The sequence below is a fragment of the Callorhinus ursinus genome, unplaced genomic scaffold, assembly GCF_003265705.2.
Source record: "Callorhinus ursinus isolate GAN/ISIS: 27379988/994484 unplaced genomic scaffold, GSC_fseal_2.0 scaffold11, whole genome shotgun sequence".
Lineage (NCBI taxonomy): Eukaryota > Metazoa > Chordata > Mammalia > Carnivora > Otariidae > Callorhinus > Callorhinus ursinus.
Window position 1 is genome coordinate 46,750,222 of NW_027397073.1, and position 24,523 is coordinate 46,774,744.

General features: G+C 40.4%; 1 protein-coding gene across 1 annotated transcript in view; it reads right to left on the reverse strand.

The window, feature by feature from the left end:
- Window positions 1-2,981: 2,981 nt before the first annotated feature.
- TTC39C (tetratricopeptide repeat domain 39C) overlaps window positions 2,982-24,523 on the reverse strand; it is a 108,540-nt gene continuing 86,998 nt past the window's right edge. The window contains exons 7-14 of the mRNA XM_073897992.1: window positions 18,699-18,792; window positions 15,787-15,894; window positions 15,130-15,290; window positions 12,897-13,080; window positions 8,242-8,339; window positions 7,056-7,160; window positions 5,741-5,779; window positions 2,982-4,956 (exon numbers count right to left, since the gene is read on the reverse strand). Of these exons, the coding sequence (XP_073754093.1) occupies window positions 4,867-4,956; window positions 5,741-5,779; window positions 7,056-7,160; window positions 8,242-8,339; window positions 12,897-13,080; window positions 15,130-15,290; window positions 15,787-15,894; window positions 18,699-18,792 (879 nt within the window). The 3' untranslated portion in view covers window positions 2,982-4,866. The remainder of the gene's footprint in view (window positions 4,957-5,740; window positions 5,780-7,055; window positions 7,161-8,241; window positions 8,340-12,896; window positions 13,081-15,129; window positions 15,291-15,786; window positions 15,895-18,698; window positions 18,793-24,523) is intronic.

The following is a 24,523-nucleotide window of genomic DNA, read 5'->3' on the forward strand; positions in this document are numbered from 1 at the left end:
AACCTCGGGCGCAACCGGTCCTCCCCAAACCACACTGGCAGCAGCCCGCGGCGTTTCAGACCAAAGCGAGGCAAGGCGGACTCCTCTCACCCGCTCTCTCACCAGTCAGGCTCACAGGTTTGTACTGGCCGTTAACCACCACCATAATCATGAGGCCCAAATTCCAAACAGGCTTCATCGTCATCCATTTTCATATATTTAAAAAACAAGAACCACTGGAAATCAACCATCAAATAACATCTTCGGGGCATCTATCTGATAAAAACTTTTTTTTTTTTTTAACTCAAACAGTTAAGGCTTCCAGAGCTCTTAAAAATAAGAGGCAATGTTAAGGCTCTGGTCTACATCTATGATGCACAGAACACTTTCTATGGATATTAATTCATCCATATAATAATTACTGAATGCCCCTTATGTGGCAGGCTCCCTCTTCTCACGAAGATTATATTTTAAAAGGAGAAATGCTAATTTTACACTTTGAGTGTGATGACAGGTCTGCAGATGGTACATTTTTTTGTCCTTCATCCCTACCCCCAGCCCTGCTTTGGTAGATAGAAGTGAAATGAAGCTGTCATGATTTCTGATGGTTTGGTTCATAATACATTTAACCATCAAAGATAGAAACTGACCTACTAAAAACCCCAAGTACAAACCCCCTTTACGGTGTCTTCAGGGAATTAGAGACATTTATGCTTATGTAGCCAAACCTTAACAGGCCATCTTGGACACACAGGTGTTAGGTACCATGCAGAATATCTGAGACTCACGTCAAGCCCTTACTCTTTCCACATTTCTTCCATAAGTGTTTTGTCCAAGTCCCTCTGAAATGCAAATTGTTACAGTGAAAACATTTAACCAAATATTTTCAAACCACCATTTGCTGCTTTGATTTCTAGAACTCCTAACGATTCCATGCGGTTTTACAATCTTCTTGTCCTTCCCCTTTCAGTCACTAGGGATTTAAAGGCAAAATGCAAATCTACTTTGTTTTCCATTACTCCCTGCTCCCCACCCTTAATTTACGGAATTTCAAGGTTCTAGGTTGGACCTCTGCCTAATTCAAATCTCATTTAGTCCATTTTCACCTGACGACATCCTTCTTTAAAACTCAGCTCACAGGGCACCTAGGTGGTTCAAATGGTTAAGCATCTGCCTTCAGCTCAAGTCATGATCTCCAGTTCCTGGGATTAAGTCTGTGGGGCTCCCAGCTCAGCAGGGAGTCTGCTTCTTCCTCTCCCTCTGCCTCTCCCCCTGCTTGTGCGCTCTCTTTCAAATGAAGAAATAAAATCTTAAAAAAAAAAAATAAAACTCAGCTCAGGAATATCCTAGTTTAGAAAGCCAATCGGTTAGAAGCATTTCCTCAGTGGCCCCACGATAATATACTCTAGGAGCACAGCCTTGCTATAGAATTCTGTTCCTGTTGGTCTCATCTCTCAGCTTTACAAAATACTTAACAAAAGATGATAACCTAGGGCAGCGTTTCTCTAATTTAGACCACCTGAATTAGCATCATTTTTAGGAGCTTGTTAAAAATGCCTTCCTAAGCCCTATCTAGTACCTCCTGAATCAGATTCTCAAAAGAGGGCTGATTCGTAAAACTAGAATTTGTGAACCACTGGCCTGTGATTGGAGAAAGTGTAACCTAGAGCTCACTCAGGTCATAATACTCCCAGGCAACTAGAAGCTACAACTCAGCCCCCTTACTAGTTTTCACAAGAAAGCCAAGTACAATGCACTGAGTGATTTACACTTTATAGAAGAAGGGGCACATCTTCTATGGACGGACTTTCCATCCTCCTGCTCCCCCCACCCCCCGCTGTCTTTTTCTCTTTCTGGATTTCCTCTTCCTAGCTTCTAAGTCTCCTCCCTCTACTATGTGTCTTCTTAGGATGATTTGAGCTTAACCATTTTTTTTTCTACAAAATATACCACCAACAGGATTCTAAAAAATTATACCAAACAGTACATCATGACTATGAATGTGTATCTTCATGGGTGCAGAGCCATATTTGTATACTTACCACTACAATTTGCTTAAGGAAGCAACTGACTAGGAAAGTTATACAGCAAAGAAATACACACGTGTGTATTTTAGAAATCAGCTATGCGCTGTCCTTTTAGATGGCAAAAGTAAAAAAGTGGAAATTCTATAAATGACTTGTTCAGTATGCAACAATAAATTCCTACTTTTCTGTAACATCTGAAATCCTTCTTCACTTGGTCAAATACTTAGCTATCATGTGTTAAAATCAAAAAGACACCTAACCTAATAAAAAAAATCTTAAATATTTTAACCACAGTGTTACATATATTACATTAGACCATGCCTCCAAAGTGTGTCAAATCATAAATATGTTCAGAGTACATAAATATACATTAGAGATTTCTTTCATCATAGGCAAAATCTAATACAAAAATACATTTGACACTCATAAATTAGAAGATCCATTTGAGAGCCTCCAAAATAGGAATGGGGAAGGAGTACGTGATGCCAACAAAGCACACATAGATGCCAACTTGTTCTGGTTATATGATTATTTTCTTCATCCGCGAGGGGTAAAGAGCAATTTACACCAAGCTAAGTTTCCAGGCAGATCACAGTTCACAGATTGGATAAGTCATGGCATGCAGGCCAGAAAAATGTCACGAATTACTCCACTCAAAAATGTACTCAGATTTCAGTCAATCTAATGGTACCATATACCTGTACTGTGGTTTTGTTATTTTAGAGACTTTAGAATCATCATCTACCCCATCTCCATACTCTACCACCCTGTTAACACACATAAACCACAGGATGAACCAGGGGCTATCCTGCACCAAACATAGGAGACAGTTTATAATCAAACCTACTCTCTATTAAAGTGGTATTGTATAGTTGTCTATGCAGGTAAGTGAACTGGACACAAAATTATTTGAAACCCTGAAATCTCTCTGGAGAGATACAAATAAATTTTTAAAGCAGTTAGTATAGGAACAACTTTTCATTTTAAAGTACAGGGCTTTATGTAATCTCTGAATACTGAATAATAGTTCAAACAATATTTGAACTGAAAATTCAAGTAAGTATGAACTAAAGCAAGAACTTCGTGATTCAGAATGCTCCACAATCATAACTGGGAAGTTTGCCTCATATATGCTATACCCAAAGAGGACAAAATGGCAAGAGCCATATTTTACAGATTCATAATGTTCTTCCCTCAAGCCTTGATGAAATTAGGTATCCAATATTTTTAAACACCAATTTTTCTCTTCAGAAAGCATCTACTTGGCTTCTGGATCTACTCATTCACTGAATGTAAGATAGCAATCTTTTCTCTCTGGCTAGTGTCAAAAATCTATGCAGGATTCACACCAGAAAGAAAGTCAACGTGAATAAACACTTGGGAAGTGAGGAATCTTGAATATAGTTTAGTCAAAGTCAGTGAGGAATAATTATTTCTTTCAAAGAAATGATCATTCCCTCAAAACCAGATTAAGTAGGTTAAAGCTGTCAACATTCTAGCTGCTCCTCTGTTTTATTTTGAAAAGAAATATTAAAGTATTAACATCACATGAGATCATGCTTCAGCTAAAAGGATATGTACATGACACCCCAAGATGATACTCTTTAACTCAATATAAATTTTAAAAAGTCTAACCTTAAGCCTGAGCCAAGTTAGTCACACAATTATGGCAGAAATTCTTAAGTGGCTGAGGTATTTAGACTCTTCCAAACCACAGGTGTGCAGTACTGGACAAAGAGGTAAATTAAATGACAATAAAAATTAGCAATGAAGGATTAAAAATTAACTTTGAATTCCTTTTATAGAATAACCTGAGCTAAGGAGAAAATGATTAAACCCTGGCAACAGATAGCCCAGCAAAGCCTTCACGAGCAAATATTCTGAGGCAAAAAAAAACCTATGTTCATTCAAGAATAACCTTTTCAAGTAATTTGTTAAAAGACTTCCAAAAGCTGGTAATTAGACAATTTATCACAAAGAAAAGGAAACTCCTAAAATGTAGGTATTATTTATCTAGCCTATAGACTAGACCTTCTAATAAACTAGGAAAATAGTTCTATTTTTGGTTGTAAAACTATCTATTTGCTCCTACTTCATTGGCTTTCAAAGGAAATAAAGTGTGCATTACTGTAAAACATTCTGCAGACAATCTGAAGATAAGCATTTTTTGATGACACAACTTCAGCTGAAGAGCATTTGTGTTTTAATAAGGAAAACAAAATTCTGGGTTATTAACATTTTTTTAACAAGAATATTCTATCTGGGATCAGGAGATCTGCGTTCTAGTCATTGCTCCACTGCTAACAGGAATAATCAATTGGGACAAGTCAATTAGCCTTTTTGTGCCTGAGTTTCATTGTCTAGACAATGGGGATAAGAATATCTGTGCTGTGCTATGCTATTCACAAGTTAGAGGATAAAGGAAAACACTAGAAAGCACTTTTTTCTTTCAAAACACAATAGAAACGCTATGTCATAATACTGTTGATAATTTTACAGGTACCTCCTAGCGTTACCCAGTCAGATGTGTGCTTAAGGTAGGCGTTCCTAGAGGATCACAGGTTGAATATTTAGTTTGATTTTATTTTAAAAATAATAAATCACAAAACTAAAATGTTTGAACAAGGTCACTTAGCCCTCTCCCCAGGTGGTTAGTTATAATTACTAGGATCATCATCATTACTTCTCAGCTATATGTTTAAAAGAGGAGATCTTGAATATGTCAGCCTAAGTCGGAAAATGTGTCCCTGGCACAGGTGGTTTTCAGAAGAAAAGCCGATCTTCGGAAGAGCTGTGTCCTCTGCTTTTATTTTAAAGTGCAGAACCTGGTGGGGAGGGACAGAGCAGAAACCCCGTGTCGTCACTGAGGAACCAGTTCCCTCAGAGAGGCCAGAGCAGCATGGATGCGGACATGCAATCTGTTTTCAAAGTCGTAGCCAGAGAAATCCTCCTGCAAGACCAAAGAAAGAGGGTTATGGACTCTCTTAGCTAAGCTTTCTGAAATACTGCAGGATAAACCACATGGCTTTGTGCTTCCCAAAATAAAATCCCTAACACTCCTACCAACAACTTCCCATCCACTCGATTTTCTTATTCCCTTAAACCTCAAACTTTGGGTTCATGTTAAACGTCCAGGGGAATGTCATTATTGCCGTCTTTGGAAAATTTTCTTCATGTTATTCCTGAAACGGTAGTCTTAAATTGTGCTCAATCTAAGTTGCTGTTAGAAATTCTTCACTCAAGATTGTAGTTATGAATCGAAGATTATTTTCCCAAACAAGAAGTGTGTTTATAAAGTGGGATAGGCAATTTCATGAGTTTCTTAGGATATTGGTAAATTTCACTTTAAAAATCAAGCAATCATGGGGCACCTGGGTGGCTCAGTCGGTTGGGCGTCTGACTCTTAGTTTTGGCTCAGGTATGATCTCAGGGTTGTGAGATCAAGCCCTGTGTCGAGCTCCACACTCAGCAGGGAGTCTGCTCAAAATTCTCTCTCCCTCTTCTCCCTCTGCCCCTCCCTCCCGCTCTCTCTGATGCACTCTCTCTCTCCAGAATAAATAAATCTTAAAAGAAAAAAATCAAGTGATCACTGAATCAATTAGTTATTACTTTTCCCTTCCAGAAATATCCATCAGAACAATCATCTCACAAAACTTCTTGAATTCAGACTCAAGAGGACACAACAGTTAGGTAACAAGCACCCTGGAAAGAGGTGGTAGGTACAGTATTTTTACCTTTGCTTGAAGAAGTAGAGTTCTGCCTCTTGCTACAGTCTATGAATGTAAGAAAAACATATTATCTCTTAATATCTACATTTATACATACTCAAGCAGAAAATGCTTATTATAAGAGGATAGGTAAATGAAAACAATTCTCAGTAGACACAGAGGCGAGTCAGCTGCTCATTCAAGTTTGGTGACTCCATTTTTCTTTAATGATGCTTACAAGTTTGCATCAAGGTACTGATAAATAATTGTGCACAATCCTCACAATTCTGTAAGAGAGAACAACTGAGAAGAGTTACTATAGCTTACGATCTTACTGAACAACCTAAAATTGATGACAATTAAGAAGTTTACTTGATGTCAGTAAGTTAGATCTCCTTTTGAAGGCATTACTGGTTGAGGATATCAACTTCATCTTTCAAGAAACAGACCAGGCTTGTTATATATTAAGTATATATTTTAAGGCTGCATTAAGAGTAAAAATGTTCTTAAAGAATACAGTGTTAGGATCTTCTACCAAAATTCACAAAACTTGCCTTTTCTATTTTGGTAAAATTAGAATTTCAAATGAAAAGACTTACCAATTAAAAGCCTATCTTTGGTGAGATAGGCTACCTGTTTAAGGGTTAGGCTAGAATCCTATTTATGTTGATTTAGCTCAACTTCTAGAAAGTCCACATATTTGAAAGTGGAAGTGAACTTACTAAAAATGAGACTTTTATAAAGCTAATATTTTATAACTGAGCTTCTGAAAGAAAGTATCAAGCAAATCCAGTATTTTTTTAAACACTGTCCCAGTGTACTTAAATACACAATAGTAACGATCAAATTTATAAGATATTCTAAAATTTTTGAAGCAATCATCACATCATCCTCATTTATTCTCATCATAATCTCTACTAACTTGGCACAGCGGGTATTTTTTTATCCTGTTTTATATTAGGAGGAAGGTATGCAGTTAACCAGTATCCTATACTGAGTTAAACAGAGAAATGGAACCATAATGCAATTCTGAATAAGCCACACTACACCATGTCATACCATCCTTAAAAAGGCAGTGATCTCCCACTCAAATGAGTTTTGGTCCAAAAAGTTACACTTATACTTGTAATTCCAGAGAAGAAGTTACTTCCTTCAACACAGTAAGATAGGATTAGCAGCTTCCTGGACTCATCCTACAGGAAATCAAGAAAAACAAAACAAACAAACAAACCCCACTATGTTCAATCAATTGACTTGAAGTGAAGGACAGATGCTTTGTGCCTGCTCACTTGCACTTTTTTTTGCCAAGGAACATCATTTAAGGAACTATATAAGATCTTACCTCTGGTTTATCTAACAGAAGGCAGCCAAGTTCATAGCAGGCATATGGCTGAACGTATAAGTTATTCTGACGACACAACTCATCTTTAACAGCTCGCTGGAAGAACTGAAAGTAATACAAATGTTATCAGAATTAAGTCATTTCCCTACATAAGGTGCCTAACCTCTTCAGGGGCAGAAAGGGGGGACTTATTTCTGTATTCTAGATCAGATTTTCTCTTTTTTTCCCTTTGAATCTTTATTTCTTCCTGTCCATCCTCATCCATATCTCAGAAGTTCCCCACACGCTCCCCTCCAGGTTATGCTCCCATCAGTCAGCCCAACTCGTGCTACTTATTTTTCCAGTTGACACCCTAGCCTCTACTGATCGTATTGCCAAAAACATCTTTATCTGCATCTCCAAGTCTGAACATATCATTTTAGTATTTAAAACAGAAAGCCCACAAACCATCCCTTGACATGCGTCTTGCTGATATCTAAGCATATGATCTAAAACAGGCTATTTAGAACTGTATAATAACTATTATGACTCCACACTGAGAAATTTGAAATTGTAATACAAGTACCTTAACACCCTAGGATTTAAAAGTCAAAGGCCTCTACTACTGTACATAAACTCTTTCAAAGAGTAATCAAAATAACACTAAGGTATACTTCAAAACATCCAACCACACAAACACCTCAGAAAAATCCCAACTATATTTGAAAATAATGAAAGGTTCTTTTCCATATAAGATGTACCCCGAAGAGCCTAAGCTAACACCTTTCTAGACCTCACCTCCAGTGCTGCATCAGTAATCTGCCGCTGCAGAGACAAGAAAGGTGAACACACGGACACACCTGATCATTTTTGTATTTCTCTTAACGATGAAGCTTCATTCTGTTCCTTTAAAACTATCTGCATCCTCATTTCCTTCTCTGAGACTGTCATCTTTGATAAGTAGCTAGTGTCAGAAAAGAAGCCTGTATGTAAAGAAATATTCTAAGAATCTGAAGTTACATTAAAAACTAGTATTAACCATCATCAACTTCTGGCATCTTAGATGACCTGAATCAGTATGGTGGATCAAACTCACACTGTCGTGGGAGGTTCAGTTTTGTTGAATGCATTTCTCATTTTTCTTATTACTAAGCATACATATAGGTTTTCAGTTTGTTAGCCACAACAGCAGCATTAAACAGTTTACCTGAACAGCATCTTCTGAGTTTCCTAGACATTTGTGTATGGCACCAAGAAGCAAATACTTTAATCCAACGACAGATGAATCATCCACTGCGTGGCAAGCTTAAAGAGAAGTGAAAACAGCAGGAAGAATATACATTCCCTTAATTTCTTAAATATCATCAAGAGTTAAGTATTTCATTATTTAGTGACTTATTCACAGTTCATGATCCTGCCCCCTGATACTCAGAAGGTTCCTTTTCCTCAACCGGTAGTGAATATCCTTATTCAAAGAAAGGCAAAGATATCAAACATCATAGCAACAAAAAGACTAGAGATTGCATCCTATTGTTACTAAGAACAAGAAACCAATCTAAAAAGGCTGCATACTGTCTTATTCCAACTATATGACATTCTGGAAAAGGCAAAACTATGGAAGCACTACAAAAGATCAGTGGTCATCAGATGTCCAGAGGGGTGAGGAACAGATGGAGGACAGAAGATTTTTAAGTGAAACTATTTGGTATGATGCTACCTATAAGAGTGGATACATGTCATTACACATGTGTCAAATCACATAGAATGTACAAAACAAAGAGTGGCCCCTAACAGAAAACTAAACCTAATGATGTGTCAGTGTTGCTCACTGGCTATAACCGATGTATCGATCAGGTGGGGGATGCTGACGGGGGAGGCTGTGTGGACGGGGTAGTGAGGGGCATGGCAGGTGAAAACTCTGTATTTTCTGCTCAGTTTTGCTCTGAACCTAAAACTACTCTAAAAAATTCTTTTAAAAACTCCATATTAATGTCATAAGCCATACAGTGGGCACCTCCAAATGTTTGTACTGATGCACTGCACTGGTCACCGAGGGGGGATCAGACGTAATCCCTCCACTTCAAGAAGCTCACCACCTCCTGTGTAGGATGCGTACACATATAGGAGGATGTTACCGAAGTTTTCCAAGGACATGAGAAAGGTGGAAATTGGAAACACAGTGGAGCTAATAGGAGAGGAAAGGAAGTAATTGTTTCTGTGGACCAACAAAGATATTGAGATTTGGTAAGATTTTACAGACACATATATATGCACAATCATTTGTATGTGTGTGTATATATGCATATACATTTATATACACATAAAATGTTCAAAGTTCCAGAACAAGTAATTGAAAGAGTTTGGCACTGTAGCAAAGAGGTAACTGTGAACCTATAGAAGCAGGAGTTGTCTCAAAAAGCTAGGCTGGGAATACCTCCTTATAAAAAGACCTCAGGGGGCACCTGGATGGTGCAGTTGGTTAAGCATCCGACTCTTGGTTTCAGCTCAGGTCACGATCTCAGGCTCGTGGGATGGAGCCCCGTGTCAGGCTCTGCGCTCAGCACAGAATCCACTTAAGATTCTCTTCTCCCTCTGCCCCAACCCCCTCTAAAATAAATAAATCTTTAAAAAAAGATTTTACAGCAAGAGTATCAAGGAAAGGGGACCACAGTTTATGCGCTCATTCATTCAATATTTACTGAAAATCTACTATGTGCTAGACAGTTCTAGGTGCTTGGAATACAGCAGTGACAAAATAGAAAAAAATTTCTGCCCTTAAAAAACTAACATTTTGTGGAAAAGCTAGATGATACAAAGGACAAACTGGTAAAACACATATGTTAAAAAAGTGTTGGTGCTAAGGTAAAAAAATAAAGTCAGGAAGGGGGATGGAAGTATGCACGTATGTCAGAAAGGTACAATTTAAGCCTCAATGTAAAGGTGATATTGAGTAAAGACCTGAAGGAAATGAGTCAAGGAGCCATGTGGATATTGAGAAGAACATCTGCAGGTGGAAAGAAGAGAAAGTGCCAAGGCACTGTGGTCAGCATGTGCCTGGTGTGTTCAAGAACAGTAAGGAGTGTGGCTAGAGCCTGGTGAGCGAGGGGGGAGGGCAGTGAGAGGCAGTGGGATGGGGAAAATGGGGTGGCTGGTGGACAGATCACAGAACACTGCAGGCCACTGAATAGACTTGGACATTTACTTTAAGTAAGATGAAACCACAGAGGGTTCTGAGCCGCAAAATGACATGTGACTTTAATAGGATCACTCTGGGTGCTGTGCTGAGGATATACAGAAACATCCTTACAATGCAGAGGAAGAATGGAGTGCATAGGGGAGGGTGGGTCAGGGGAAGGGCTATGAGTGAAACCACAAGGATGGAAAAATCCAACCACACGTGTCGATGAAGGGAGCTGCAGATGAGGACTCGGAGAAGGAGAATGCACAAAGCTGGGTGGGCATTTAAGTAATCACCCACTACCCATTTTTTCTGGAACTACACTATTTCTCTATAAAGATCTCTGTACTCTACACAGCAGAGCAGACTGGGATCATGACTGCTTAACACTGGGGAATGACAGAAACTAATTGATCTCAAAAATGCACTAATATTTAACAAAGATATTAAAGAATTATACCATATTTACTCAAGAGCCTCCCTTTCCCCATGACCACATCTTTGCTATTTATTTTGATACCTGGAAAGGGGTTCTGAGACTATTTTGTCACATTAAGTGATAATCGTTCTTGTGCCTGCCGATTATAGCCTATTTTATATTTGCATTTGTGTCTGAATTATCTCTATAGGACCTTGCATTTGCGCATTACAAAGAACACTTAAAATTCTGTATTGTTACTTTGAATTAGACATTGGTAGATATTCTAGACTTACATCAACAACTAGGGATGGGTTTAAAATTATGCATATCCTTTTGAAATGGACATAGCAGAACTTGTGCATCCAAGAAAATTTTGTTTTCTTTCAAGCAATCCCCCTTAGGAGGGTTACACACTCTAATTACAGTGCCTCTGCACACAACTTCTTTTGGAGTTGTATTGCTTTGATCTCTAGAATATCAACATTGACAAAAGTTTTTTACTTTTGAGGGCGGACTTTTTTTTTTTTTTAAATAAGCAAAAGGTGCCTGCAAGGAAGTCTGATCATAAAAGTATGTGATACAATGGATAATTCTATATTTGATCAAAAAGTGTGATTGTAGAGAAATCTGACAAATTTCCTTCAGTGACTAACAGACTAGTTTTGAGTAAGTCCAAATATCAATATTAAACCTCTTTTGAAAAAGGGCAGCATGTATGTGAATAAGAATACATTTCTTTTCTATAAAACCATCTTTCTGGATGTATGTGTTTTTATTTTGGACATAACAGTCTCATGGTGCAATCGTACTTCTAGCTACATGACCTAAATCTCGTCATGCTCCTAGAAGATGAAGCTGTAGGAGAGCATAAAGCTCTGCTACTCAATGTGCTCTCCTCAGACCAGGAGCAGGAACACCTGTTTCGATGGGAGCTGGGCACGTCACCTAACTCTTCTGAGCTTTAGTCTCATTTATAAAATGACTATGACAATATTGTCTGCCTTTCCTATGTATGTAGAAAGCAGTATAGAGCAAACTAAACAATTTGCTAGGTTAGACAGCATCAAATGTCTGCCACTAAGCCTTTAAAAAATGCTCTAATATTTCTTTAATAACCAATAAAGCTTTTCACTTGAAGATTTAGTTTACTCTTCCTGTGAACTTTTCCTACAGCTATAATAAAAATGACTTTATGAAGACTACATTAGCATAACCTATGGTCCTATGGTTTTCTTTTTTTTTGAGATTTTATTTGAGAGAGAGAAATAGCATGAGCGGGTCAAGGGACAGAGGGAGAGGAACACAGACTCCCCAGTGAGCAGGGAACCTGACGTGAGGCTCAATCCCAGGACCTAGAGATCATGACCTGAGCTGAAGGTAGATGCTTAACCAACTCGAGCCACCCAGGCACCCCAGTCCTTTGTTTTTTCTTTCTTTCTTTTTTTCTTAATACATGAGTCAAAAAATCTAGGCTTCTAGTTATATTCCTAGGTATTTACTCCAGAGAAAGGAGCATGGGACGTCTGCAGAAAAGACAAGTACACTTATGTTGTATACTTAGATGTGTAGCAGCTTTACTCAGGATAGATCAAAAACCAGAAACAAATCAAATATCCATTAATAGGAGAAAGGATAAACACACTGTGGTACAGATGTAGCCACACGATGGAGTGCCACTCAGCGAGTAAAAGGCACGGACCACAGATACAGGCTACAACACAGATCACTCCCTCAGAGCCTATGCCGGACAAAGGAAGCCAAGCAATAAAAAGTACACGCTGTCTGAACTTATATGAAGTTCAAGGACAGGCAAAATTCATCTGTGGAGAGAGAAATCAGAACAGTGGTTGCCTTCGGGGGGTGGGGGCTGGCCAAGAAGGTGCACAGGGGAAATGAAATTATAAGGGTGGTGGAAATGTTCCAGATCTTCACTGTGGTGGTGGATGCCAGCATGTATATATTTGCCAAAACTCAATGAACCACACACTTAATATCTGTGCATTTTAATACATGTGAATCAAACCTATATGAAACAAAGGGCTTTTGTTGGGGGGAAAAATGTATGCCTTCAGCCACCCCCAGGGCTATAGAACCAACGACGCTCAGAGTCCGCGTGCCTCACCACGTGCAGCTAACAATGCAAACACGTCCGTACATTCCTGCGCTGCCTACACCTACCACCTGAGCAATGGACTGTGCATTCTCTGAATCAGAGAACACTAATGAGAAACTGAAGAAACCAGGTGAATGGTTTTGTGTTTACCTTGACTCATCCTCTGCAGGTTGGGGAAGGAACAGTTGGGAAGGGCTTTCCACAGGTACAACACCTCGATGGAGGCCAGCACACACAGTGCTTTGGTTGGAGCTTGTTTCCGAAACCTCTCTGCCTGCAGGTGGTTAGAATGATCAGCTAAGTTTGTGCCAACAAATTCAAATAAAAATATATACTTTGGAGATAGTCAAAAACGCACGGTTCGTGTTTGACACGAACAACCCCCTCCAGCAAAGCAACAAATGAGACCTCTCTAAAAAACGTTTGCCTTCTAACTTTTAATGTATCAGTAGATGTGCCTTTCACTCATTCTTCAACTCAATCTGCCATCAGGATCCAGGGTGCATTCAGAGAACGTGGGCATCAAACTAGATTAATTCCAGTTTAAATCAAAGGAATTTATAAAAGCTGAGTGACAAGTAATAATGAAGGGGTTTACATGGAAAATGTAATACTAGATGCCTCTTAGTTATGGTTTTACTGACTTTTTAATTTTCTCTTTAGTCCTAGTGGTCTCAGTGGCATTCCACATTACAATCTAGTTTATATTCAAACTAACTCCTTAAATGTTCATTCATTAAAAACAAACTAAAATCATGGAAAATTCAGGATATGACAAGTTGTCATATAATCCACAGTAATTCAGCTAACTTTTATTCTTAGAAGTGTAGAATAAATTAGGGACTTTGTCCCTACAGTCCTGGGCCCTTTCTACTGGTAAATCTGATACATACCCATGCCAGAGGATGGACAGCGGCTGACATGGCCAAAGCAGCGAAAGCACCAAGACTCACAGAAGGCTGCCGATGTCAAGGCGATGGGAGAGGCAGAAGATTTTGTACTGGAAGCATGAGGGATTAGGCTGAATGTTCAAGGGAAACACAACCACATTCCCAGTTAGGGGAGCAGCCCTGGTCCAGAGGTAGGGGTCTGAATCCATCCAAAAAGACCTCATCTCTCACAGCATTTCAAAACCAGAAGGAAATGCAATGACTGTTTTGTAGACCAACCCTATCAGGCTATAGATTAGAGTGTAAAGTTCCAAGACAGTTAAACACGTGCCTAAGGTCACAGAGTAAGCCAGTGAAAAAGAGTAATGTCTGTTGCAGCTAAGCCTGAGATTCTCCTCAGATCACTCATAACATTCTTACAGAGTCACAGAATTTAAACAAGAGATGGATGGCGGTCACGGCTGCCTAACGAGGTACCTGTACGTAATGCCACTCAACTGAATGCTTAAACATGGGTAAAATGGTAGATTTTACGTTATGTATATTTTACTACAACTGAACAGTACCAGAAACGAAGCCTCTGGTGGCAGTGATTCTGGTCCCTGAGTGAGCTTCCTCTCTAGGTCTGCCTGTCGACAAGCACCTGTCCTTCAGGGCCAACTCCAATGGCAGCTTGCAGGACAGAAGTGATCCGTCCCCTTCTCGGGAGCTCCTGACACACCTTACCATCCACACAGGACCCCCTTGAGAAGGCAGAGACAAGGCTCTTATGCTTTACCAGCTCCTACAGCCTGTGATAATCCTGGCATTTCCAGTATTTGGAGGATAAATGCTCCTGTACACAGCCATGCTGTACATTTATTTGTGTTCTATGCTCCACAAAGATTAAAAAAGAAACCGCTGCCCACAACCGACTGTGTGAGTCCGTAACACGTTAACAGTCGACGACTGGGTTGTCGTGAAGACCTCCGCTTTTCAGTTCACCCACTCCTCAGCATGCTGGGTGCACGGAGGCCACTCCGCAGATAGCTGCCACTGTCATCTGAGAGGCTGTGAGCTCCACACAACAACTCTTAAGGTGTGAGACACAGTATCCTAACCCGTATACAGAAAATAATCCCATTCGAACATCCGCGACAGAGCCATACAAAAACAGATGCCCTGCGGGGACTGCAGTAAAGAGTGTGGGTGTAAACGGTTTCATACGCAGTCCTAATGAACTGCACTTTTTGAACATCCAGGACATGCATTCTTGCCACTGTTAATTCTCTTATTTTAAATAGATCAGTTAAGGGACTGGAATGACAAGAAATGTTTCATTAATTCCACTCATTAATTCTATTAATGAACTGAAATTCGTTAATTTCATTAAATCCAAATAGAGAAATAAGGAGATACTTAAAATTTTAAATTATGTTTGGATTAGTCTTGAACTTTAAGTAATGTTATATGGCTGGATAAGGAGAGGTCAGCCTTAGAGGCAAAAAACCTACAGCCACTGGGTTTCTTGGGTTCCCACCTCTGCAACAGTGCTTTAGGTCCCGCAGGGCACAGACAACCCTTGTGTCCACCAGGTGGCAGCACATCTTTATCTCCTGATGAGAGGACCAAAAAGGCAATGCCCGCTCATTCAGCTCAGCAAGGACAGATGTTCCTGCTAAATGATGGGCAGTGTTCAAACACCTCATGCTCTGCAAACACTGTAAACAAGGTTAATAGGTAAAACAGGTTTGGAGCAGACTACTCAAAATCTATGCAACTTTGTAACCAGGGTACTAACAATCCAAACAGAAATACTAGCACAATTTAAAAGACATGTTAAATTCCTTCAAGATTGTTTATAAATTCTTAAAGACTACAAACCATGCTGTAGAAAGCAAAGGATAAAAGTAAGGGGAGGCTGAGGCTGCTGAGGGCAGAATGAGCAGGAACCGTCACAATACGCATTTTCAGGACAGAGCCGGTGACCAAACCAGCCCAGGGAGGGAGCTGGTCTGCAGGCCTGCAGGGTTCCGCTGAGTCAGTGAACACTGTAGCACTCGGCAGTACAAAATATTAACATTCTGGGGAAAAGTGAGGAAGGAGAACGCCACGTCCTCCTGCCAGCCAATGTGTGTGGGAGACAGAACTCACGGAAGTGGGCTACTCACCCGCAGTTAGATAGGCATAATAGCACTGCGACCACCTGGACTCGTTTTTTAGCCTCTCAAAGGAATCAAATGCATCCTTGAAGTTCAGCTCTATCATGCTGCACCAACCTATGAAAGAAATATTTTTAGTAGGTGACCCTAAAGTAGTGATTTATACCCCATCTTTAAGCCAGGAATCTGGTAACTGCTGATTATCTTTGAGTGTCGCATGTATACTACCTGAAAACCTAAAGATGATCTTTTGTCACTTAAATATTTCCAGTGTGACATTTTGAGTCAGACAAGGCACTTCTGATTTCATAACCCATTAAGCAGCAGAGAAGCGGTATAGCGGGGGGCACCTGGGGGCGCAGTCAGTTGAGCGTCCAACCCTTGGTTTCAGCCCAGGTCGTGATCTCAGGGTTGTGAGATGGAGCTCCGCCTTGGCCTGTGCTTAAGCCTCTCTCCCTCACCCTCTGCCCCCCCCCAAATAATTTTTTTAAAGCAGTATAGAGGGACATGAAGATTTCTATGAAAACACTCTAATTCGTATCCTACACTCCAGTTTGGGTTGTGAGATTAATCTAAGCCCAGCAGTGCTTCTCCAAAAGCGGCCCCAGGCACAGAAAAAGAAGCAGTATCATTAGACTGCATATAGCGACTACCTCAAAAAGTCTTCAAGCACTGACATGGCTCCTTAATGATTACTATTAATTCTCAAACCCTTGTGAGGAGTGGAGACAAGCCGGTCAAAAATTAAGTACTTGCCCACCTTCCCTCTGCAGGTTGGCAGCAGAGCTGAGAAAGAACCCTATCTTTCCTGGATCAAAACACCATGAGACAGGCATTCTGGCAGCTGCAAAAATGCGAGGAATTCTATCCTTGGTTTCAGAAATGTACCTTCCCTTGCCTGAGCCCCTCCATGTGCCAAGCCCTGAGCCAGGCACCTGGTATAACTCTAATTCTACTAGGGGCTTCCCGAGGTGGCAGATGGTATCCTCATTTTACCAAGGAGAAATGCTAAGGCATGGAGAGGTAGGTGACTTGCCCAAGGCCACAGAGCTAGGAAGAGAAAAGGGCCAAGGAGTGAAGGCCATTGCTCTCTCCTGTCACAATATCCCCCCCATCATAAATTCTGGTATCTTGTGTCATCTTGGATCTGCCATTGAAGTACAAGGATGAGAGGGATCCACACTTCTAGAAAATCCAGTGTCAAATTCTATGGGATAGGATATGAAGTCGACATGGCTTCCAGTAAAAATTGTGCCTAATCATGTCCATCCTAGAAGATGGGAGTTAAATGCAAAGTAGGGGAGAAGGTGGCACTGAATATGAATAAGAAGCCTGAGTTAGGATTGTGCTACTTTTTCTTGGGTTAACTTTCCTAAGCCTTGGAGGTTAGGCTTCGATGATCTCCAAGCCTCCTTCAGGTCTAACCCTCCATTCTGCCAGACCTTGAAATGGTGCACCAAGAAAGGCCATCATAACCACTTTGCAATACATGTACTTATCAAATCATTATGTCATACAACTTAAACTAATGCATTATATGTCAATTATATATCAGCAAAAGTGGGGGGAAAAAAGGCAGCAGGATCTTAAGAACAAAAAAAAGCCCACCAAATCTAGGTGTTAATTCAAATTCTTCGAAATACATTCCATCCTGTTATGGCTACTACCCAGAGCTCCAGCGGGATGGATGACATAATATATTTTCCATTGGATTACACTTCAGCTCTTTTCCCTAAACCATAAGAAGTGCTTAAAACATTATTTTACTGGGAAGTTCCCAATCTTTTAGTTTGTACTTTTCTTTGAAGAGATTTAAAATTATCCAAGACAACAATTACGTCCACAGCATATAAGCAAGTGGCAAGCATCATAGGGTCTCAACCTGACAGATGGCAAAGGCCCCCTGAGCACTCCCCATTTCTTCTTCCCCTCTCTGCAGCGAACCTGGGAGTTCCGATTTTCCCATTGATTCCATCACTACCTCATCACTTCTCTGCTCCCTGGCTCCTTCATTCCCTTTCTAGGTACCATATGATGTGACCCTGTCTGATGTGACCCTGTCATACTGGGCTGAAACCCTAACAACATGAACCCCTTATTACATTGTGTCATGGTTGTTTCAAACCCAACTGCTGTGTTGATTTTCCTCAGCATCATAGAACAACGGCTACGGCTACGTAAAAGATTTAGGGAATTGCTAATATAACAGGACAGAATTTAGTGCAGTCAGCAAAGAAACTCATAGTAACAATTTGGGACAGGGAGGAGAAAGCTGTAAGCAAATAAATATTTCCATGTCTGCAGGAGAGGAAAAGCAGAAGGAAGGGGCTCACACATGTGGAGGGCCTTCTGTGTGCCAGGCACCCCACCTGATGCTCATTCCTACTTCATTTAAACCTCATGACCATTGAGGGCAGGCACCTCAACACTCATGGCAACCATGAGGCTTACACAACTCTTCCCAGGTCTCCGAGCTAGTTGGGGGAAGGGCTGGGATTGGGGTCCACATGCCCAACTCTCTCCCAGGCCATATTTTTCTTCCCAGGTAAACACTAGTGCAAGGGAGGGAAACATAGTTTAGATTCTAATGTGCAGTCAGATAAAGTAGTTACAAAAGTTTTAGTCCATTCCTTTAACATGACCTATTATCCTAAAATCAGAATGTTATAAAGAATAAATTCTAAAGCAGTAAGGACAATTACTGAGGTAAGTATCACCGCTTGTGCTACGGTAACAAAGTCTTATTCTCACAAAAGGTAGTAAGCATTTTACAAAGATCCAAACTGAATAGCATTAAAAAGGCAGACATGCACAAAAATGCATTAAGACTTGCGACAAGAAGCCAGCCATCCAGCTGGACATAAGCTGAATGCATTAATACCATTTCATGACAAGAAGCTGGACAGACATTTCATATTTACCAATTTCATACAGACAGACGTGTTGGATTTCTCGCTGATCTATCGCAAGCTCCAAGGCGGTATGGAAAGAAGTCAAGGCACTGTTGATTTGACACTGAAGAGAAAACGAAAACAGAGTTACTGGCTAAAATCTGTCATTAATATTATAATTATTTTCATTCCAAAGCATCTTCTTCCTTAACAGTTATTTTAAACAGATTAAAACAGCATAGAAGAGAATGATCTCAAAATTTCTGGAACATTCCAACTTGCCTCAGTTGTGAGATGAACCTTGGCACAGAGCACTTCTTTTGCTCTGGCAGGAAATTCACCCTCCTGTGTATACAACAGGCCTACCTTGGAGATAAGCATAGGTTCGGTTCCATACCGCAACAAGCGGATATTGCAATAAAGTGAGTCGGAAAAATGTTCTGGTTTCCCAGTGTACACAAAAGTTATGCTTATACTATCCCGTAGTCCATTAAGTGTGCAATAGCACTGTGTCTAAAAAAATAATGTACATACCTTAATTAAAAAAATACTTTATTCTAAAAAAATGCTAACCATTTTCTGAGCTTTCAGCAAGTTGTAATCACAGATCACCATTCACAAATATAACAGTAACAAAAAAGTTCCAAATACTGTGAGAATGACCAAACTGTGACAGAGACATGAAGTGAACAAATGCGTTGGAAAAACAGGTTGCCACAAACCTTCAATGTGTAAGAAAAAAAGCAACAAAAAACCCACCCAGTATCTGCAAAGTGCAGTAAAGTGAAGTATAATGAGACGGGGTGTGTGCGGACCCACCCCAGGCCGGAAAGAGCCCCGTCAGCGCTGAGTGAGTATGCAAAGCCTCCTTTAGGCCTTCCCTCAGCACACTCACCCCACTGTAACCCACGGACCCTGTCATACAGCCTCTAGTACGAATCTGTATCCAGAATGCTTTGTCTGATTGCTGCTGGTCCTTACATCTCCGCCACTAACACTCACTTCTGACTTTTGGGATCATCTAGCACTGTCCAGAGCCCAACAGACTCTCCAATGACTGTTCTTACTCCTGAGTAAATACATTTAGTGTTGCTTTCCACTAAAGACCCCTTTGAAAGGGTCTTTCAAAGTCTGCCAACCTCATGCCAGAGCACCTGATAGGAGTACCTAAAAAGCATCAAATTCAATCCTAAATACAGCAATGATAGGTGTTAATAAATGTAAATCCTAAATGCCCTAAAAATTGGTTACAGCCTGCTCTCGGTGATACATGCCCCGGGCCATACCCTGGCTCCACACTCAGCCCTCCCTGGGCTTCCCTATGTGCCCCCTTCTGCTGCTCCTTGGCCACCCCCTTTCCAGTGCCCCGTCTGCCTCTCCTCTCCACAGCCAGCCAGCCAGGGGCAGAAAAGATCGTAGAAGAAAGGCTACCCCACTCCTTGGCTCCTTCGGTGATGCATGGTCACTGCGTGAGGCCTCTTCAAACACCACAGACCACACAGATGAGTCAGAGAGGTCCTTAGGACATCCTGTGACTCAGGAACACCATAAGCCAAATGACTCATTAACCAAGGCCTTGGCTGGATCAATAATTGTTCATGCCCAAAGTAATGTTTCATTCTGCCAGGATGGTTCAGACGATAGCGTTCAAACCCTTGTCCCCATCCACAAAGGCTAAGAGAGGACACGCAACCCCACACCAGTGATTCCTGGTCTCAAGGAGGTTAACATCTAGTTGGAGGGACCCTCTCGGGAATGTGAGACAGGCCCCAACCCAGTCAGACGTTCACACTGGGCTATGAGCACAAAGCCACCAAGGTCCCAAAGAGGTGTAAAAAAAATTTTGTTTTTTGAATTTAAAAATCAATCCTGTATGCAGTGTTTGTGTGTGCGTGTGCACCGGTGTGTTGCAGAGCAAGCTAGCTGGACACTCATCACGCCCGCCTCTAACTTTTCTCTTTCTGGATCAACCGATTTTTCCCTGCTTCTTACATGCACTCAGTTTAGCATATCTGCACGAAACCACCATGCTACGGATTCTGCTTTGCACGCATCTCCTCAGTTTGCTAAGTTCCTGCCACTCAACTACCACACACAGAATATTTCTGGATGAGCCATCGCCACCAAGCTGTGTCCAACTGTGGGTACCTTGCATGACAATGCAATGCCACACTGCCCTTCAGAAGACCAAAAACTACTTGTGAAGGCTAATTAATGGGCAACTACTAAGTGCCTGGGACAGTAGGCTTGAGCTACAAAGACAAATCACAACAAGGCTTTAAAAGCAAGTTTAGAAAAAAAACCAAACCAAGCAATATTTGAATCAACACTGTTTCTCTTAGCCCTTTCAAAAAAAAAAAAAATGTGAGATTGGCATGTATTGGAATGGAACTGATAGGTTCCATTATCAGATGGAGAAACCAAAGTTCAAAGAGGTGAAGTGGCTTGGTCAAGGGCAACAAACTAGCAATGGGGTAGTATTCACTCTGCTCTGACTGCCTCCACAGTATGTGTCCTTCTGGCAGAGCATATACAGATATGATTAAATTAAGGGCTTTGAGATGGGGAGATTATCCTGGATTATCGGGGTAGACCCTAAATGCAATCACAAGTGTCCTGATAAGAGGCGGGCAGAGAGAGCTGATGCACGCAAGGGGGAGGCAATGGGGTCGCACAGGCAGACTGCAGACACAACCACAAGCCCAGGAACCCCCAGAGCTCACAAGAGGCAAGAAATGGACCGTCCTCCGAGCCTCCAGAGGGAGGGCCAACCCCAATCACTTTGACTTCAGCCTGTGAAACGGATTCTGGACTTTTGACTTCCAGAGTTGTTGGTGGCTATTTCAAGCCACCAAGTCTGTGATAATTTGTTCCATGGCCTTAGAAGATGAGTACAGGGTGTTACTTTCAAAGTTAAACTGTGAAGAAAAGTACGACTGTTCCTTATGTCATAAGCATTGTGACAGAACCAGAAGGTATGGAGACCATTACAGAGCTTAACGATATTATCCCAAGAGTAGTAAGTGTAACTACAAAATTAATTCTACTTCTAGCCTGATTACTCATTAAAGAATTACAATGAACAGCCATCAAACTGGTGAAAACCGATTTCTCCTTCTTTTTCACCAAATAATTTACTTTTTATTACTTTTTTTTAGAGAGAGAGGAAAGAGAGAAAGAAAGCATGCACGCAGAGGGCAAGCAGGAACGGGGGGGCAGGGGAATGGTTTGCAGAGGGAGAGGGAGAATCTCTAGCAGACTTCCCAGGGAGCATGGAGCCCAATGCAGGGCTGGATCTCATGACCCTGAGATCATGACCTAAACCAAAATCAAGAGTTGGGACACTTAACCACTGAGTCACCCAGGTGCTCCTTCACCAAAATAATTTAGAATAAAAACGACCTAATAGGAGTTTTTATGATTATAAATTATAATATCCACAACATAACAGAGAAAGAAGATTTATCTTCAATTTAATACTTGATTCACAGTGTAATTTTTTGAGAAAATACACATATGCTGGGCTGAAGAGAATACAGAAAACAGGCTAGAACGAAACAACCATGAGGCCAAGAATTGGAGGTCAAGTACCATCTAGGCTTGTGTCCCGTGAATTATGCATGGACACTCTAGATCACAAAAACTACCTAAAGTCTCAGTTTCCTCACTGGTAAAATGAGGAAATGATGTCAGCAAGCATTATCTGCTTCCAGAGGAAGCAATGGAGAACAAAAGCACAAGTCTTTGCCAAATTAAATGGAGTGTATCTGTTGCCAAATTAAAATCAGCACCATGTATAGCTACTGCTTTGTTGCCACAGAGATACAACGTGTTTTTCTAGTTTTTCAGGACACCTTTCTTGATAGCTGTATTCCTAAGTGTTTTAAGATACCTGTGGCAACTGTCCATGGGATTTGTTCCTCCATTTTATTCTGAGTGAATGCTACTGGTGTTGTCGGAAAACTCTGGATTTTTGCAAGTTGATTTTGCATATGTCACATTATACTTATGAACCCTCATGATTTTTTTAAAGCTTTTTCTCTTGGAGTTTCTGGGGAGATATTCAAATCATTTGCAAATAATGATAGTGTTGTCTCTTCCTCTATAAGAGACTTCTCTAATTGGTGAGAACCACCAGTTAAGATTCTATTAGCAAGCACCACTCGCATCCTTGCTTTATTCCCATCTTCAATGAGGATGTTCTGATGTTGCACCATTAAATACAGTTTGTGGGATGCTTTTAGTAGATGCCATCGTTACCAAACAAAGAAGTTCCCTTTCTATTTCTAATTTGCTAATAGTTTGTTTAGTTTTCAAAGTGGATTTCATTAAATACCATTTGAGCCATCTAGTGATAGGACTATGTGGTTTTATTAATTACTTCCTTAATGCAGGTTAAAACAGGAAGACATTTTCTGAGGCTGAATCATGCTCGCTTTTTTGAAATAAGCCCTACTAAGGTCATAATGTGGCATTTAAAAAATACATTGTTGGATTTGACTTGCTAATATCTATTTAGAGTTTCTAATTTCAGAATGAAGTCAACCTGTAGTTTTTTGTTCAGTGCTTTCCTCTAGGAGTTTTGGTATCAGGATAATGCCAGAACTTGCAGACTTGCAGGAAATATTTTCATATTTTCTATGCTCTGGAACTATGTAAATAACTAGTTATTATAGAGCCATACCTTTCAACCGAATAATTCATTTAAAATGTATAAAATACCGGGGTGCCTGGGTGGCTCAGTTGGTTAAGCATCTGCTAACTCTTAGTTTCAGCTCAGGTCATGATCTCAGGGAGATGAGATCAAGCCCCACATCAGGCTCCACACTCAGCATAGAGTCTGCTTGTCCCTCCCCCCACCCTGCCCCAGGCTCTCTCTCAAATAAATAAATCTATAAAATGTTTAAAACACAATTTAAATTTTTTCCTTTAATGGACATACAACATAACAAAGAATATTAAACTTTAGTTAATAGTACCAGATTTCAGTGCCAACTTCATAACCAACAGGATTTTGGACTTTGAGAAATTGTTTCATTATAAATGAAAATCTCAGGAGATATTGAAATAAATGAATTAATGCACATAAAATGCTCTTAGGGAAGGTATGTTAACTTTAAAAATAGGTTTAGGTCACCTGTTAGTGCTGAGAAATAAATCAGTTTTCCAACATTTAGAAAGATTTGCAATAAATAGCAATTAACTTTCTGTATTTTATTTTAGACCACTGGAAGAAATTCTAGATTTTTTCCTGCAGACATAATTAAAAGCTGTTTAAGATTCTACCACAAATACCTAAGTGTGTATTCTTGCCTAAGAGACAGGGGACAAAGAAAAAGAAAACATGTAAGTGACCACAAATCACATTTTCCAATTTTAAAAATGTAAATACTTCTACAACAATATATTTTTCAAACTACTTAGAGAGTAAGTATGAAGACACAAAAAGTCTGAGTAATTTTCAGAGTCAGCACAGTGAGCTTGGAGTTACTAATGTTATATTCTGTTCTGCTGGAAGATTCCCACTAGCAATACCAAGCTGGGAGCATACATTGAATTCAGCTACCAAGCAAAAGATTCCCTTTCTAGAATTGCAAAAAAAAAAAGGAAATGGAAACAAAGCCACGTCCCTTTGGGGGCCTGACCAGCCTCTAGTGCTAAAAGGACATCAAGTTCCAGACTCCCTGAACCTCTAAGGCAAGATTCCACTTTCCAAGCAGTTTCCTTTGGTGCCTCCTCCAAATCACATTTAACACCAAATGACACCACTAGCTCACAAAAAGGTCTCAGCTCAGAACCAGTCTCCCGGCATTCAAATAATGTTGGTATCACTCAATTCTGCTGTGTTCCACACC